This window comes from Microtus ochrogaster (assembly GCF_000317375.1).
Source record: "Microtus ochrogaster isolate Prairie Vole_2 chromosome 14 unlocalized genomic scaffold, MicOch1.0 chr14_random_2, whole genome shotgun sequence".
Lineage (NCBI taxonomy): Eukaryota > Metazoa > Chordata > Mammalia > Rodentia > Cricetidae > Microtus > Microtus ochrogaster.
The window spans coordinates 2,141,378-2,156,554 of NW_004949097.1; the positions used below are offsets into that span (position 1 = coordinate 2,141,378).

General features: G+C 46.2%; 1 protein-coding gene across 2 annotated transcripts in view; it reads right to left on the reverse strand.

The window, feature by feature from the left end:
* The window catches only part of Grin2b (glutamate ionotropic receptor NMDA type subunit 2B), a 478,504-nt gene that overhangs the window by 200,020 nt on the left and 263,307 nt on the right, over nucleotides 1-15,177 (reverse strand). For both annotated transcript variants that reach the window (XM_026787956.1, XM_005364513.2), the window contains exon 5: nucleotides 13,420-14,018. In XM_026787956.1, coding sequence (XP_026643757.1) covers nucleotides 13,420-14,018 — 599 coding nt within the window. The remainder of the gene's footprint in view (nucleotides 1-13,419; nucleotides 14,019-15,177) is intronic.

The window sequence follows — 15,177 nt, forward strand, 5'->3', positions numbered from 1 at the left end:
ACTCTCCACCTCTAACACCTACTGCTACCCTACAAGCCTCTGCAAAGAGTCGCGGGCTGCAAATCTCCCGCCAGCTGCCCTGCCCTTGCTTTGTAGCGCACAGTAGGCACTAGCCTGGTACTTGTGACTGATGAGAAGGACTGATCTGCAAAAAGCCGAGCCCTTGGAGAAAGGCTCAGAATATCCCAGAATTCTATCTGCGCCCGCCCGGTGGGTTAGTTTGGGTATTGGGCTGCACTGGGAAGGAAGCGCATCTCTAAGGAGTGTGCCGCTAGAGGCCGCTCTAGGTCAGACTCTCACTTAAACCTGCTCCGAAGGGAAATCGCATCCATGGGAAGAAGCGCAGAGTAGCACCGGGAGTCATGGCAACACCATGGCTCCTATTTTTAAACTTGTGGGTGAGTGAGCACACCAAGTGTGTGTGTGTATGTGCATGGGGGGAGGGACTGGGATGCATCTCGGCGGACTATTCTCTCTCTCACGCACATTTGAGTTTTCAGGGGCTAATAATCTGGGATCGGGAGGTCAACAGATTAAAGTAGAAGATGAGACGTCAGAGAGTCTGATTTTCTCCTTAACTTCACTTGTCTGGTCTCAGTCACAAAAGATCCTTCAGGTCCTCTGTCAGGAGCCCCAGAAAATTCTGGATAGCTTCAGCCAGCCTCCTTTTTAATTCTTGGTTCCAGCCTCTTGGGTGATTCACTTTGTGTAGCCAGAAGAATAAGTCAAAGCCTACAAATTAAAGAAAGCTTTTTGTGGATGCCCCACTCCTCCCGAGGCCAGTCAAAGTGGATGCTGGATGGCGTTTGTATTGCCCAGAACCTGCTCAAGTGTCCGTATATAAAAGGGAGTGTAAACACCTACTGCATGTGCTATCCAGTGAAACAAGAGTAAATGGCATGCTGGGAAAAGCAGAAAATTGGCCCCCACCTGTCAGTTCTGTTTCACCCTCAGCAATATTCTCCCTCCCCGACTTCTTTGGCTGTATCTACACCTCAAACAAGTCTAAACTTAGGTACCTAACTGTCAAAAATGAACAGCGGCATTCGAGGGCATTTGTAAATGAAGACAGAGGTCAAGGGCTTGTTTTGTCTCATCACATTAGCCATGACAGCATTTTCAGTGTTTCTCTGACCTCTCCGAGCCCCAACAGATTCCAGAAAAGGGCCTTCGCATCCTCTCTCATCGTAAGACTCTCGGGTGTGCGGTGATTGTGTGTGCTTCTCCACATACGGGACAAAGAACTCAGGAACATACAGGGACAAATTAAGCAAGTTACATCATCCCTCCTGTGTGAAAAGGAAGATGCCCGCAGCCTCATAGGAAAGCACACCAGTGAGGATGTGGCATCCCCAGTATCGCTGTGGACATCTTCAACTTCCATGAACTAGATGTCACTCCCAGGCTTGCTCTGGGTCTGCCATGGTCTAGCAGAGGTGTGTGTGTGTGTGTGTGTGTGTGTGTGTGTGTGTGTGTGTGTGTGTGTGTGTTAAGTAGGTGAATGTGTTCATTTGTGTGAGGGTAGAAACATGAGTGTGGAAATTAGAGTACATCCTTGGTTGTCAGTCTTCACCTCCTTCTTTGAGGCATGGTCTCTTGTTCCCTGCTGTGTATAAGCTGGCCTGGGAATTTCCAGGGATTCTCCTGCCCCCACCCCCACCTTCCATTCTACCAAAAAAGTGCTGGAATTACAGACACCACACACTACTGCCTCCAGCATCTTATGGGTTCTTGGGATTTGAACTCTGCGTACCAAGTACTTTACACACCAAACCGTCTGCCTAGCCCAAGGAAGAAAATTCTTGATGTTAAGCCAGTCTGTCCTTTGGAATAATGCTGTGCCCATCCACATCAAAATCCCTCACATTTAAGTCAGCCTTACAGAAAGGAAGTATTTCGAGGCAGATGGACAACCCAGGGCCTAGTGCCTTAGACCTTTGTGCAATGTTGGTTTGGAAGTCCATCTGCAAGACAAGTGTGAATGTGGCTGGCTCTGCTGGATCTCCAATTTTTCCTGAAAAAATGGAGGCAGTAATGCCCTGGGCAGTGCTCTCCAGATTAAACGACTATACAGAGCAGTTGGCACATAGTAGTCATTCAAAGCCTTTTTTTAAAAGTAATTTTTCTAAATTGCTGAAGCTCAGTATTTTTTTAACTACCCAGCCTCTTTTTTTCTGATTATAGGAAGTCTTTTAATGGAAATTTTTATAAAGGTAAGATAGAGCTCTTGGGCTCCTGAAACCAAGGATAATCAATATAATTTAAGTTCCTATTGATGACTTCACAGTGACTATACTGTTTTGCTACATGGAGATCATTTATACTTCCTGGATGTATTTGAGCTTTCCTGCCAATGGTCTTCCCACTGTGCTTTTCAAGGTCTTTCTCTGGGTTTCCCTGTTACCTTCCCCGCTCCAGCAGTCCTGTATTAAGGCTGTCAGCTGCCTACCTGATCCCCAACACTGTTTCTGTTATTCCGAAGCTGTTGTGTTCTGGGAAGTCACACAAGCACATATTCCAGAGACAACTCATTGCCTAACAATGATGCTCTCGGGTTCACAGACCCTTGGTTGTTTTCTTTAACCTGAGCCTCTCACTGGACCAGTTAGGAACTAAACTACTCAGTTGTCCTTGCAGCTGGCTGGACCTACAGACTACTTTCTGGACAAGAAGCTGCAAGTGAAAAATGGCAAAGCCAGGAATCTCCTGAAAAGAGAAGAACGGAATGTCTTTTTGTTCTTCACATTGACCTAACCACTGAAGTATGGAGTTCTGGCAGCCATCTTGAACAGGAAAATGATGGTCACACCCAAAAGGGAACTAGCAGGAACTGGGCCTGGGGAGTCACACAGCTACCATGCGGTTCTGGACAGGTATCTGAATATGGTTTCATATAAATGGGGTTTTGGACACTGTGAACAGAAAATTATGGTAAGTTGGCTCTGAGTTAAAAACAATCTACAAGAATTTGCTGTCTGTGATGTTAGTTCAAAGTGGTTTCTGCTTCCCTCATTGGTTATCTCTAGATCTAAGAGCTGGTTGAATAAGCGACTCCCACCATCACCAAATAAAGGACCAGGTCTACGAGTGAAGACTTGAAAGATGTGGCACCAGAGGGGTGCAGATATGAGGGCCCCGCATTGCCTGTGGAGACAGTATTTCGACTAATGGTCTATACCATATTCATCTATAATACACACTCTACTTTTTCTATCTACATAATAGGCAAGAATGTGCCCCACCACTCAAACCCTTGTAACAGTTAAATACATTCTGATAGCCTTCGATTGTGCTATGTTGTCTTAAGCAAGTACTTGGCAGATTTTTGTTCAAAGAGAAAGAAGAAGCGGGTGGAAGGAAAACACTAAGTAAAACAAGACATCCATGCTTTATTGGAAATGTATAAAGCCACTTGATCACCGAGTCTCTTTTCTCCCCCCATCCCTTTCTTTCTTCCAATACTGGGATTGCATCCAGGGCAAATGTTCTACCACTGGGCTATGTATCCCCAGCCCAGGTGTCCTCTCTTTTGACCAAACACTGAAAGGCTTTGGTTATCTAACTGCCGTCCTTATAACCATCAAGACTTAAAAACTAGAATCAAGTAAGAAAGGAGCTACCCTGCTAAGGTTTATTGGGGCGGGAGTGAATCCTGTCTTAAATGGTTCCTTCAAATTCTGTTCCCCAGTCAATACAGTCTTAGCAGTAGGAAGAACTAGGTAAATAACACTGACTCTTTTACCCACTTCTCTTGATGATGCACAACTTCATTTGACACATGCACACACAGGTGCTCATTGCACATGCAATAATCACGCAATGGCTCTGGGTGTGTGCACGCAAGGATTGCACAAACGGTCACTTACGAGTATAGACAGCCTACAATGCCCTTCAATGAAAGCCAACTAAGAAGAAGAGAAGGGCAGTAAAAGATCAATGAACAGCATAAACTCTAGGGGAAAGAAAAGATGAGGGAGGATAAAGGAAGAAAGGAGGTGGGTGTGAAGCCATAATGAATGAGGAGCTGCAGCCGGAGCAGGGGGGGAGCTGCGGGCAGCCCCCGGCCGGCTGCTGATGCTGGAAGCTGGACAAGAGGGAACAGACTTGGGCAGCGGGGAGCTCTAATCTGTCAGCAGCAGTTCCTCCATGTGTGAGCAGCCTACCAAGCTTGGGAACTGGTGCCAGGCCGGGTGTGCTCATCCCTCCAGACCCTGCCAGAAGATGGTGTGCCACTGGAGAAGCGTTGAAAGCCCAGGAAAGGCTCTTGGTCTGCAGCTTATACTAACCTAGCCCTTCCCTGGTTTCTACCCGAGCGGTAGCTGCAGAACTGTTTAAGGCACCATAGCAGCCATCCAGAATGCCCCCTTTTTCCAAATCCACATTGGGCACGTCAGATACTAGTGAACTGTCTCTAGGACATGGCCACCTATGCCCCTGTCTGTGCCACCAGAGATGAAGCAAATAAGTCTACAACCACTATTGGTCTAAAACACACAAGGTCTTATATGGCTCAAAGGCTATCTGCCTCCACTGCTCTTGAGACACCATTGTTTGCCCAGCTAACCACAGCCAGCTGGGGTCCAGTGCTCACTCGGGTTTTCAGCCCATATCCGTAGCCATAAATGACAGCCTCCTAGCTTCTTGGAAACCCCCACCCAGCCGTCTTATATCCTCTGGTGGGAAGAGAGCAGACAGAAAAACAGCTCCCACGCAATCTCTGAATAATGCCAGCTTCAGTTCTAGCTAAATGTGAACGTGTGCCTAGTCTGGGTTAAGAAACCAAGGAACATTGAGAGACCATGGGGGTGCAGTCAGGTCAGAGCCAAAGGCACAGCCAAACTGAGCTCCTGGTCAAGCAAGGGAGTTTACCATTGTTCCAGACATCAGGACCCCCTAGTTTCCCAGCCTCCCAACCTTTAATGGTGAGTGACATCTGAGAATCTATTCTTAAGTTCATGAAATGCATCCTTGTGCCATTTAACAAGAAGACACAGATGGAGATAGGCTGGATTAGATGAGCTCCAGCCGTGCAAAGGGAGGCCAGGCTTTCCACACACACAGGAGCAGTTGGGCCGTGGGTCAACAGACAGATGCAGACCTGCCGTGGCTGGAGATCCCTGGGCTCTCCAGGTTCCTAAAAATACATGGTGGTCAAAATTACAGCACTGGGAGGCAGAGGCAGTTGGATCACCATGAGGTCGAGGCCAGCCTGTTCTACATAGTAAGTTCTAGGCCAGCTATTTTTGTTATTTGGGCTCCCCCCCCCCACTCTAATGGTCCCTGTGCTTGTTCATGCTCTTACCTAATTTGCATTCACCAGCTACCTACTTATCATCTACTCTTTTAGGGACACAGGCATTCATTTAACACAAAACAGGCAGCGTTTGAAATTGACTAGGAAGTGAAAGTTAGGAAAATCTTTGAAGACAAGCCGAAGGCAGGCTGTCTGTCAGGTGTCATAGAGGGATGCAGAAGAGTAGAAAGGGACAGGGGATGCTAGGAAGCAGGGGAGGACTGGATACACTTTTAAACCTGGTGATCAGTGGATGTTTCTTGAGGTCTTTTGCATCAGGAGTGTTCTGTATGTCGAATAGCATGACTCCGAGTCCACAGTAAGAACACCCATGGTGCCTGGTTGGTGCACACTGTAGTTCAGTGTGCACAGTGTGCATAGAATACTTCTCTTCTTAGCCCACCCCATTGCTTCCAGCTCTGCTTTCTCAGACATAGAATTTCTTCTGCTGAGTGAGATCTGCTTACTCCACCAAGAGCCACTGTCCTTCTCTGATTGTTTCTTCCACCCCCAGGCTGTTCCATCCTTTTCCCAAAGATGGGTAGCATTGTCTCTTCCTCCAGGCACACGGTGTCCTTGCTCCATTGTTCTCAGTGAAGCAGACCCTTGCCCTACTTACCTTCTTCTTCACCTTAACCCTCTTATATGTCACCTTTGTAAAGAAGGAGGAAGGACAGAATCAAGGCAAGAAATGGAAAAGTAAGAGAAAAATCAATAAATTATACCTACATTGTGGGTAAATTTTAAATTTTACAAATAGACCATAGAATAAAATAATGATCAAGGGAATAATTGTGTAAAGGCCTCAATATTAAGCCTGGGTGAATGCCTAGGAGGAAGAAAACAGTCACTTGGGGCTGGAGAGGTGGCTCAGTGGTTACCAGCACTTCCTTTCCTTGCAGTGGACTGGAGTTTGGTTTCTAATAGCAATGGCAGGTGAATCACAACTTCCTGTAACTCCAGCTCCAAGTGATCTGATGCCCCTCTTCTGGCTTCCTCTGGCACCTACACTCATACACAGACCTACATATAGACACACATGCAATTACATAATTATATTTTTCAAAAAATCACCCGACTGGAATAGTCTGCTCTATCTCTAATATAGAGGAAATAATAATGCATCCAACGGTTCCTCACATGTGTTTTGTCATGCCTGCACTATAAGCGCTGAATATATCCTTTGGGGTAGTGAAGAGACCCTTCAGTCATGTCCTCTCGTTTACAAGTCCTCTTAAGCCACTGAGTGGATAGAGTCTCCCTCCCAGTACACACAGGTGGCTCTGGTTTTTTCAAAACATTTTATATGAGAATGCTTTCTGTAGATTTCTTGGTGCCTTTGTTTGGCAAGGTTAAGGACCACTACAACAGCTCCTTCAGCTATAACTGTACATTCACATAACCTTTCACATGATTAACATGGGGAAAGATGAAGCTGTATAAACTGAATCCATATATTTGCCTTACTGCCAATCTGCCTATGCTTGGTGCTCAGTGAACATTTAATACCAACTAAAATGGAAATGACCAATCAGTTCTCGTTCCTACTGTGTAAATCCAATGGCTTCAATTCTTCATTTCTTAACCTCCCTGCAATTTCCAGGCCAAGAGAGTCAAGTGGGTATCCCACGAGAACAGCTAGCTATCATCACTAGCTAGCTGATTCCAAAAGCTGAGCATCTGCCACAAGGTTGCAGGAAGATTATATTCATCACAGCTCAGTTAATAAGGACCGAATGGTGTACCTCTCTTCGTATCCCTGCCTCAAAGTCACACTAGTCCCCATTCCCCAGTGGCCAGGCCAGGAAGAGTCCAGTCCTTTTGCTATGGCATCATTCACTGGGAAGGAACAATGCCAGGAGGGTGCAAAGCCAGTGCTGAATAAGAACGCTGAAGACACCAGGGGAAAAATCGTTAGGCGAGATTCATAAGAAGATGGCTATATTAAGATCCATCTATCTCAGATAGCATCTGCTCTTTCTCCGAGTTCCATACGCCGCTGAGCAGAGAGAGCAGAGGCACTGGGTTCTTGGGATTTAAAAAGAGCCCAGAATTACATGGCAGGTGCACCATCACCTGAGTGACAGAAACGGACCATCAGTGTATTAACCAGTACCCTGAGAAGGAAAATGGCCATGAACTCCCCGAGGACGGGTAATGAAAGAAATATAGACCCATGCCTACTAGTAGCTGGCAATTCTTCTCTAGCTCAGGAACACTGAGACAGGATTAAAACAATGGCGCTCGTCACTTCCTTCCAAATGTTTCAGAAGGCCTGGTATGGAAAGATTTTGTAGACTTTTCTCAGTAGCGGGCCCATCGCTAGCCACAAGAAATTCTCCAGCTCTTCCAATCAAATGAATTTCCCAGTTGGAATAAATCCCTCTCAGCAGGCCCTTCATTATGGCAGGGCATTGTACTGTATTTACTAATAAGGCATAAATGGATATGACAGGGTTCCAAGGAAAATTAGTTCTTATTAATGTACAAATTAGAGTTGCCAGATTAGCAAGTAAAAAGCCAGGAGGCCTGTTAAACTTGAATTTCATATAAATAACAGCTATTCTTCCCGGGGAAGTACATCCTGTGCAGTATTTGAGATGGACTCACACCAAGATCATGAGTTCCTTGTTTATTCGGGGTTCCCTGGGACGCTTTGCTTGTTTGTTTCACTGGTGATTTTTGAGATGGGGTCTCACTAGATAGCCTGGTTTGGACTCATACAAGTCCTGTTTCACCCTCCTGGGGTCTGGAATTAAAGACATGAACCACCATGCTTGGTTTATGTGTGTAGACAGGTAGGGAGATGGAGGGAGGGAAGAGGAAGAAAGGGAGGGAGGGAGGAAGAGAGAGAAGGAGGCAAGGAAGGAAAAGAGTAGTGAAACTCTCCAACCAATCCAAACCTTCTCCAGAAATAATCACCATCTCTCCAGCTAGACAAGCTTCACCCAGGTCCGGTGTCATTGTAAAAGCTTAAACTAATACTTTTTTAATTAGCATTTTTATTGCGACCTGAAATGATGTAAGTAAGGGTCCTCTGGAGGACCATCTTTTTAAACTCTTCTTAGATTTTTAAATGCATGAATCATAAGTTTGTATCTGTCTTTGAGATTCAAGACCATCAGATGCTCCTCCCCCCCACACCCTCTACAGTGTGTGGTAAGTGTGCATACATGTTCATGCATATGTGCTGCGTGTACAAATATATATGCACATACTTAGAGGCATGTATAGAGCCCAGATGTCAACATCTGTTGTTTCCCTCGATTTCTTGCTAACTTAGTTTTTGAAACAGGATCTTCCCCTGGACCTGGGTCTCAGTGATTTGGCATGACTAGGTGGCCCACGAGACACAGGGTTCTTCTGGCTCTGCCTCCTCAGGATTAGGATTACAGGCACACATCACCAAGTCTGGCCTTCCTCGTGGGTGTTAGGGATCCAAACTTGCACTTTACTGAATGAGCCATCTCTCTTGTCCCTCACATCGTTTCTTATCCTGGCTCCTAAACTCAGGACGGAGAAATTTGCCACACCTAGCAAGAAAGCCACGGTCTGGCGGGATATAAGCGAGAACTCCAGCTCCTCTTTCGTTTCTGGGAGGACGGAGCCTAGAGTGAGGAGAGAATCCCCTTTCCTGGTCTCCATTCCTAACACTCTCTGGCATTTGGGATGAACCTACCTTCCACAATCCTCCAAGGGAGCCAACCTTGCTGGGTTGCCATTGAGAAAAGAGCCGCCTGCTAAAGTGTCCTTCCTCCTCATCCACTGGCCAACCATTTTGCAGCCATTTCATTTGCTAGATTTCCTGCTGGGGCTCAATAGTGTGGCTGCTCCGTTTGTTATTTAAAAGAGTGACCCTAATGAGCCCAGAGCTCTGAAGAGGGGCAAGCCTTATTTCAGCAAGTGAGAAGAGCTAAGATAAAGGGTGCCTAATTGAAGCCCAGGGAGGTCTCCAGACAACCATGCCTGGTGACAGTACCTTAGGCCAGGGGATAACTCTTTATGTCCCAGCTAGTTAACCCATGCTTTTCTGAACTCACAAACTAACCGACTAAAATATCCCTGGCAGAGGCTGCAAACTGGAGCCAAGAGCCACCCAAAGCTCTACTTGAAAAGAAAGGGGAATGGAAGATGTGGAGAGGAAGGCAGGACACTGTGATGTGCATGAAGAAAATCTGGGAACAGCTGTCTAGCTGGCAGGGAGACACTTAGGGGAAGGGTCTGAGGCAGGAGAATATTACCACCAAGTGGAGAAGTGGGAGGGCAGGCTGAGGCCACTGCCTGAGCCACATATTAGAGAAATCAGGCGACAGTGGACTCCCTCTGCTGGGCTCCTCCTGCTCTTTCTCCTTCTTCCTGAAGCCGGCAGCTTTGGGACCAGTCTGCATGTGTAGCCTTGCTTCTGGTTGGCTACACTTGAGACAATGGGAAGGCACATTTGAGGATCATTAGTATGTTCTTTTTTTTTATAAGGGGTGATATTTTTGAGATAAGACTGTAGTCTAAGCTAGTCTGGAACCCATTTTGTAGCCCGAGTTGGCCTTGAACTGACACCCTGCTCTGAGCTAAAAGTATCCTTCAGAGTGATATTGGCTCCTCATCTTGATTTACCTATAAGGGAAGAGCTCAAATGAGAGCTGGGAATGGTAACCATCCTAATGGATAACATGAGGCCTCTCGGTCCCAAGAAATATTGAACAAAGGTTAAACCAGTGGTGGTCTCAGGGTATGGATAGAGCCCAGGTCCCAGAGGTGACATTTACACTCAAGTGTAAGATGAGCTAAGCCAGAAATAATGTATCTGAAGGTTGTTGTTTGCCCTGGGGGAAGGTTGAAGACAAAGGTGGGCAGGCTTGAACTGTTTCTCCAGGCTTAACATTACGTTCCCTTGATTTGTGTTTGACAGATGTTTTAGTCTCAGTAGTCCGTGGCCTTTAGCTTTGGTTCTAATCAGCAAATACTTGGGAAACTAACATGAATCAGATTTGAATTGAACACTAAAAATAACAGAAGAATGTATGGGTTTACAGAACCAACTCAACGGGAAGGTTTCCCACCTTGGAAAGAGCAGCCAGGCAGGACACAGCCTCTGCACAGAGGATGCGCACTGAGTCCTAGAGGACCTCACTCTCACCCTCCCTATGTCACATGCTGTGTTGGAATATGGACAGAGAAAAGGAAAGAATAGAAAGGGGCTGCTTGCTCTCCTAGAACTTCCCTTCCCAAGGTCCCTTCATCAGGAAAGCATTAGATTTAGTGAAGGCATATAATGGGAACGTCAGTCCATGGCTTAGGAGGAAGTCAAGATGAATGGAGGCCTAAGAATGGACAGCATTGGGCAAGCAAAGGACAATCTGTGTGCATTTACTGATGCAGAGGGCCTGCTAGGGAGTGTTCAAAACAGAGTGAGGAAAAAAACCAAAAAAAAAAACCCAAAAAAATGGAGTGAGGAGGGCTAGAGATGCAGTTCAGTCGGCAGAGGGTTTGCTGAGCATGCGTGAAGCCCTGGACTTGATCCTCAGCGCCACACACACCTAAACTAGATGTGTGTGTTGGGGGGGGGGGTATGGCTGTGGTCCCATGCAGGGTGGTCAGGAGTTTAAGGTCATCATCCCTGGTCTACATTACAAATTCCAGCCTGGGGTACACGATGAGACCCAATGACAGAGAGGGGAGTCGGCAGTGAGAGAGACTGAGCCAGCAAAGGGTTTTCAAAGTCAACAGCTGAAGTGTGTTCGGCACTCTTGTAAGGTCACGCCAACGGGAGAGCCGGTTTTGCAGAGACAGGCAGGACCCATGCTGTGTGACACTTTATAAACCACATTAAGGAGATACTTACTTATTAGAACCTGCAGTAAAAAGCCGTTGGCAAGCAGTAAGCAGGCAGGTGATGAAATCATTGCAACACAGATTGAAAGAAGCAGAACCGGGTGCAAGGGAGGCTGCAGCAGCACAGATATGGGCTGGAGTGTGGCAGGGAAGATGAAGACGCAGCAATGGCATTGCAGAGATACCGGGAGACTTAAGTCCACAAGGAACAGCACCCTGGCCATGAGCTATCAGGGACACACAGGACTAAGGAGATCTTGGGAATTTAATTTCATTAATATACTAATAGGATGTATCTCAGATAGTATAAATTTGTTTAGAAGATGGAAAAGGAGTGGGAAAAGAGATGAACAATTCAACTTTCCAGATATGAGCTCCCAAAACTCATGGTATCAAACGAATATCGTCTCCAGTTTAAAATACTAACTGAGATTCAGGCCTGGTGGTACAGCCCTGTAACCCAAGCAACTTAGGAGACTGGGGTGGAACAACTTGCAGGGTTGTCTGGGTTATAGAGAGAATCAAAGCCAGTCTAGGCAACGGAGTCAGATCACAACCCAGAAGAAACAAGGTGTGTGAGCTGAAGCCATTGCTCCGTGGTATAGCCCTTGACTCTCACGCAGGGCCCTAGGTTCAATTCCTAGTACCTTAGGAAAAAGATGGTATCAAATGTGAACCTGGGGTGATGGTGTGACCAGAGATGTAAACTCAGGGAATATGCGGGTATTGAGTCCAAGGCCAATAGTACAGAAATGAGCAGCTCTAAGTAAGACAAAGCCCCCTAGAATGAAAGGAGACTGTACCAGGGATCCTAAGATGGGAAACCTGAGAGAAATAGGGGTCAACCAGGACCTTCTGTACCAAGGAGAGATGGGGGAGGAGTGGAGCTCACAGCAGGAGGGGATTAGGGTTGAAAGGTCGCAGTTATGGCCACATTGAGGCTGCTTTTCATTTTAACTCTAAATTAAGAACTTTGTTTAGAGACTGGAGATCTACTTCCCTCCAAAGGGTAAATGAGGATAGCTCATGCAAACCTTCACCAAAGGTGGTTTGAATTTCTCAGGGTGCATTCTAGTATTTTATTTCAGGAGCTGGACAGCAGGTGCCTGAGGATTCTGTGTTTCTAGAACGTGCTGTATGTGCTATCTAAATGGTTCAAAATCAATCTTTAAATGGATTGTTCAAAACCCACTGCTGGACAAAAAAAAAAAAAGTTAAGTATTGAACAGCAGTTATAGCTGTGCTTGTATAAAATTATATACTTAAGCCCATACGGATACAGATCCTAGCAAGATGTCCAGGGTGGTTCCTGGCTAACTTAGCAAGAGTTAGTTGGAATGAAGGTCATTTTAATTTTCTTCTTCATAGTCTGTCTTCTTTAGATTTTTATAGCCTACATACATAACCATTTTAGCAAATTAGAAAATCACATAAGATCCCCTTCATGAAGTCAAACAGCACTTCCCGGAGAGTGTAGCACAGTCACGGATGCCTCAAATGAGGAGGTTGGAGCTCAGCATCTCACGGGTGGAGTTTTGAATGTGAACACTCCCCCCCCCATAAGATGAATACTTTGTATCCAGTGGGTAGCACAATGTTAGGAGGTGGTCAGAACTCTGGGAGGTTGGTCCTTTCTAGAGGGAGGAGGTCATGGAGGGCATATTTTTGAAGCACGTACCGAGACCTCTTTTTCTCTGCTTTTTTACGAAGAGGTAAACTGTCTCACCCCACAACATGTTCTTCACCACAGTGTTCTCCTGCACTATGGACCAGAAGCCATGAAGCCAGCCATCATGGGCTCATGCCTCTGAAACCATAGGCATAAAATGTCTCCTTCTAAGTTGTTTCTTCTAGGTATTTTGTAAGAATGAAACAAAGTGGCTAAAACAGAGGCATTTTTTTTCAGTCTTACTACAAACCAGACTGAAAGGTGCCTCCCACGGCATGCTGGCTCATGAAGACAGAGAGGCCAGGACAAAAGGTGAGGAGACCATGTTCATTGTGAGTTCAAGGCCAGCCTGGTCTACAGAGCTCATCCCAGGACAGTTAAGACCGTTAAACAAAGAAAACCTGTCTCAAACCCCCCCCCTCCCCCACACACACACACAAAGAATATGAACCAGCAAGGTTTAACTGAAGTGATCCCCTGACCGTGACCAGGTGCCATTTCAAGACCAGCGTTCAGGATGCTGCCATCCTGAACAGCCTTTCCCTGGTCCCGCACCTCCAATCCCCCTGCCTGTGAAGCTCTCTCCTGGTCCCCACCCTGTGTTGGCGCAGCCACACTCCACACTTACCTATTCAGCATGTTCGACTGGTAGATCCTCTTCTCGTGGGTGTTGTAACAGCTACTCTTGGGCTCAGGGATGAAACTGTGCTCGGACAGCATGTCGGAAGCAGCAGTGGTGATGATGGCAATCCCATCTCTCACCCTAGCAGGAAGGCCATAGTCCCATTCGTCATAGGACACAGAGATAAGCCCCGTGGGAAACTCGGCGGGCACAGTGTCTGTATCCCCAGCCACCAGACTAGGCACAATCCATGTGTAACCATAGCCGGTCAGCCCAACCGAGTTAGCTACTTCAAATATGTAGGTGGCTTCTTCCTTCGTGCAGTAGAGGAGGATGATGGGGCTTTGCAACTTCTTCAGCTGGTTCTGGATCTTCGAGTCGCCGTCGTCCAGAGACATGTCTAACAGGAGGACTTCCTCCAGTTCCCAGCCCACAAAGCTGTTCTCGATGGTGCTGCGGATCTTGTTCACAAAGTCCTGGTAGCCGGGGAAGTAGGTGGTGACGATGGAAAAGATGTACCAATCGTATTCTTCCATGATGTTGAGCATGACGGAAGCTTGCTGTTCAATGGACGGGCCGAACTGGAAGAACATGGAGGACTCGTCCTAGAGCAAAGTACAGGGGAAAAAAAAAAGAGAGAAATAGAAAAATCAAACAAAGATAGCCAGGGGATTCTGAATGGACTGCAGACAAAAGTTCAAGGTTGTCATATTTTTTTCATAAAATTTTTCATTTTCAAATTTTTCAGTTAAAAAAAAAGATTGAACATTTTTCAATTTCAAACATTTATAATAAATTTATCCCTAAGAGTATTTCCTGGCATTTAGGAAAGGAAACAGCATCAGTCTATAAATCTTTTTGTATGAACTCCTCAGGATCTTAGCTTAAGATAGCTCCTCAGAAGGAAACCCACTGATATTTGCACAGTAGAACATCAAATACTCAGAAAGCGGAAAGAAGAGTCCAATGCCTTGTGCCAGTCAGGTAAGCTGCCCACATGTACACAGTCACAGACAGATACACACACACACACATGCACACACGCTCGCCATTTCTCAAGGATGCTAAATTTCTAGGTCTGGAGACTTATATTATTCAGCACCGGGACGAATAAACTAAAGTACCGTGGATCTACCTTAGACATGTATACATGGCCAGTGTACATCCACTCACTCACAATACACCTGCTGCTTGGCTATGGAAACCGAAGAGAACATAAAGCGGCTAATATAGCAACCCCCACAGTATGGGAGCTTGAAGCCAGGGTCTCATATGCTCTGCTTTACCACTGAGTCCCCTCTCCTGTCCACTGAAAAAGGTCTGATATGGGTCTCACTCAGTTTCCCAGGCTGGACCTAGACTCACTCTATAGTCTCAGCAGGCTGTGAACTTGGAATCTTGATGCTTTGGACGTCTGAATAACTGAACTGACAGGTTTGTATCACCAGGCCAGGCTTACTAGCACTCTCTGTTAACTCAACCTGTTTTCTGACTGTTGCTCACATAACCAGATATGCAACTTAGAGCAAGGCTCACACAGTGCCTCTAAGCCATACATTAAAATACTGCTAGCTAGGCTCTTCATGTAGCTATGCTTGGTTTTAAAGCGACCTACATAAGAGGGCTTGTTTTCTAACCCATATAATGCCACAGATCTTGGACTGGTCTGTGTGCCACACAGACACACACACGCACAAACATGCATACACATGAGCGCAAACACACACACACACACACACACACACACACACACACACACACACA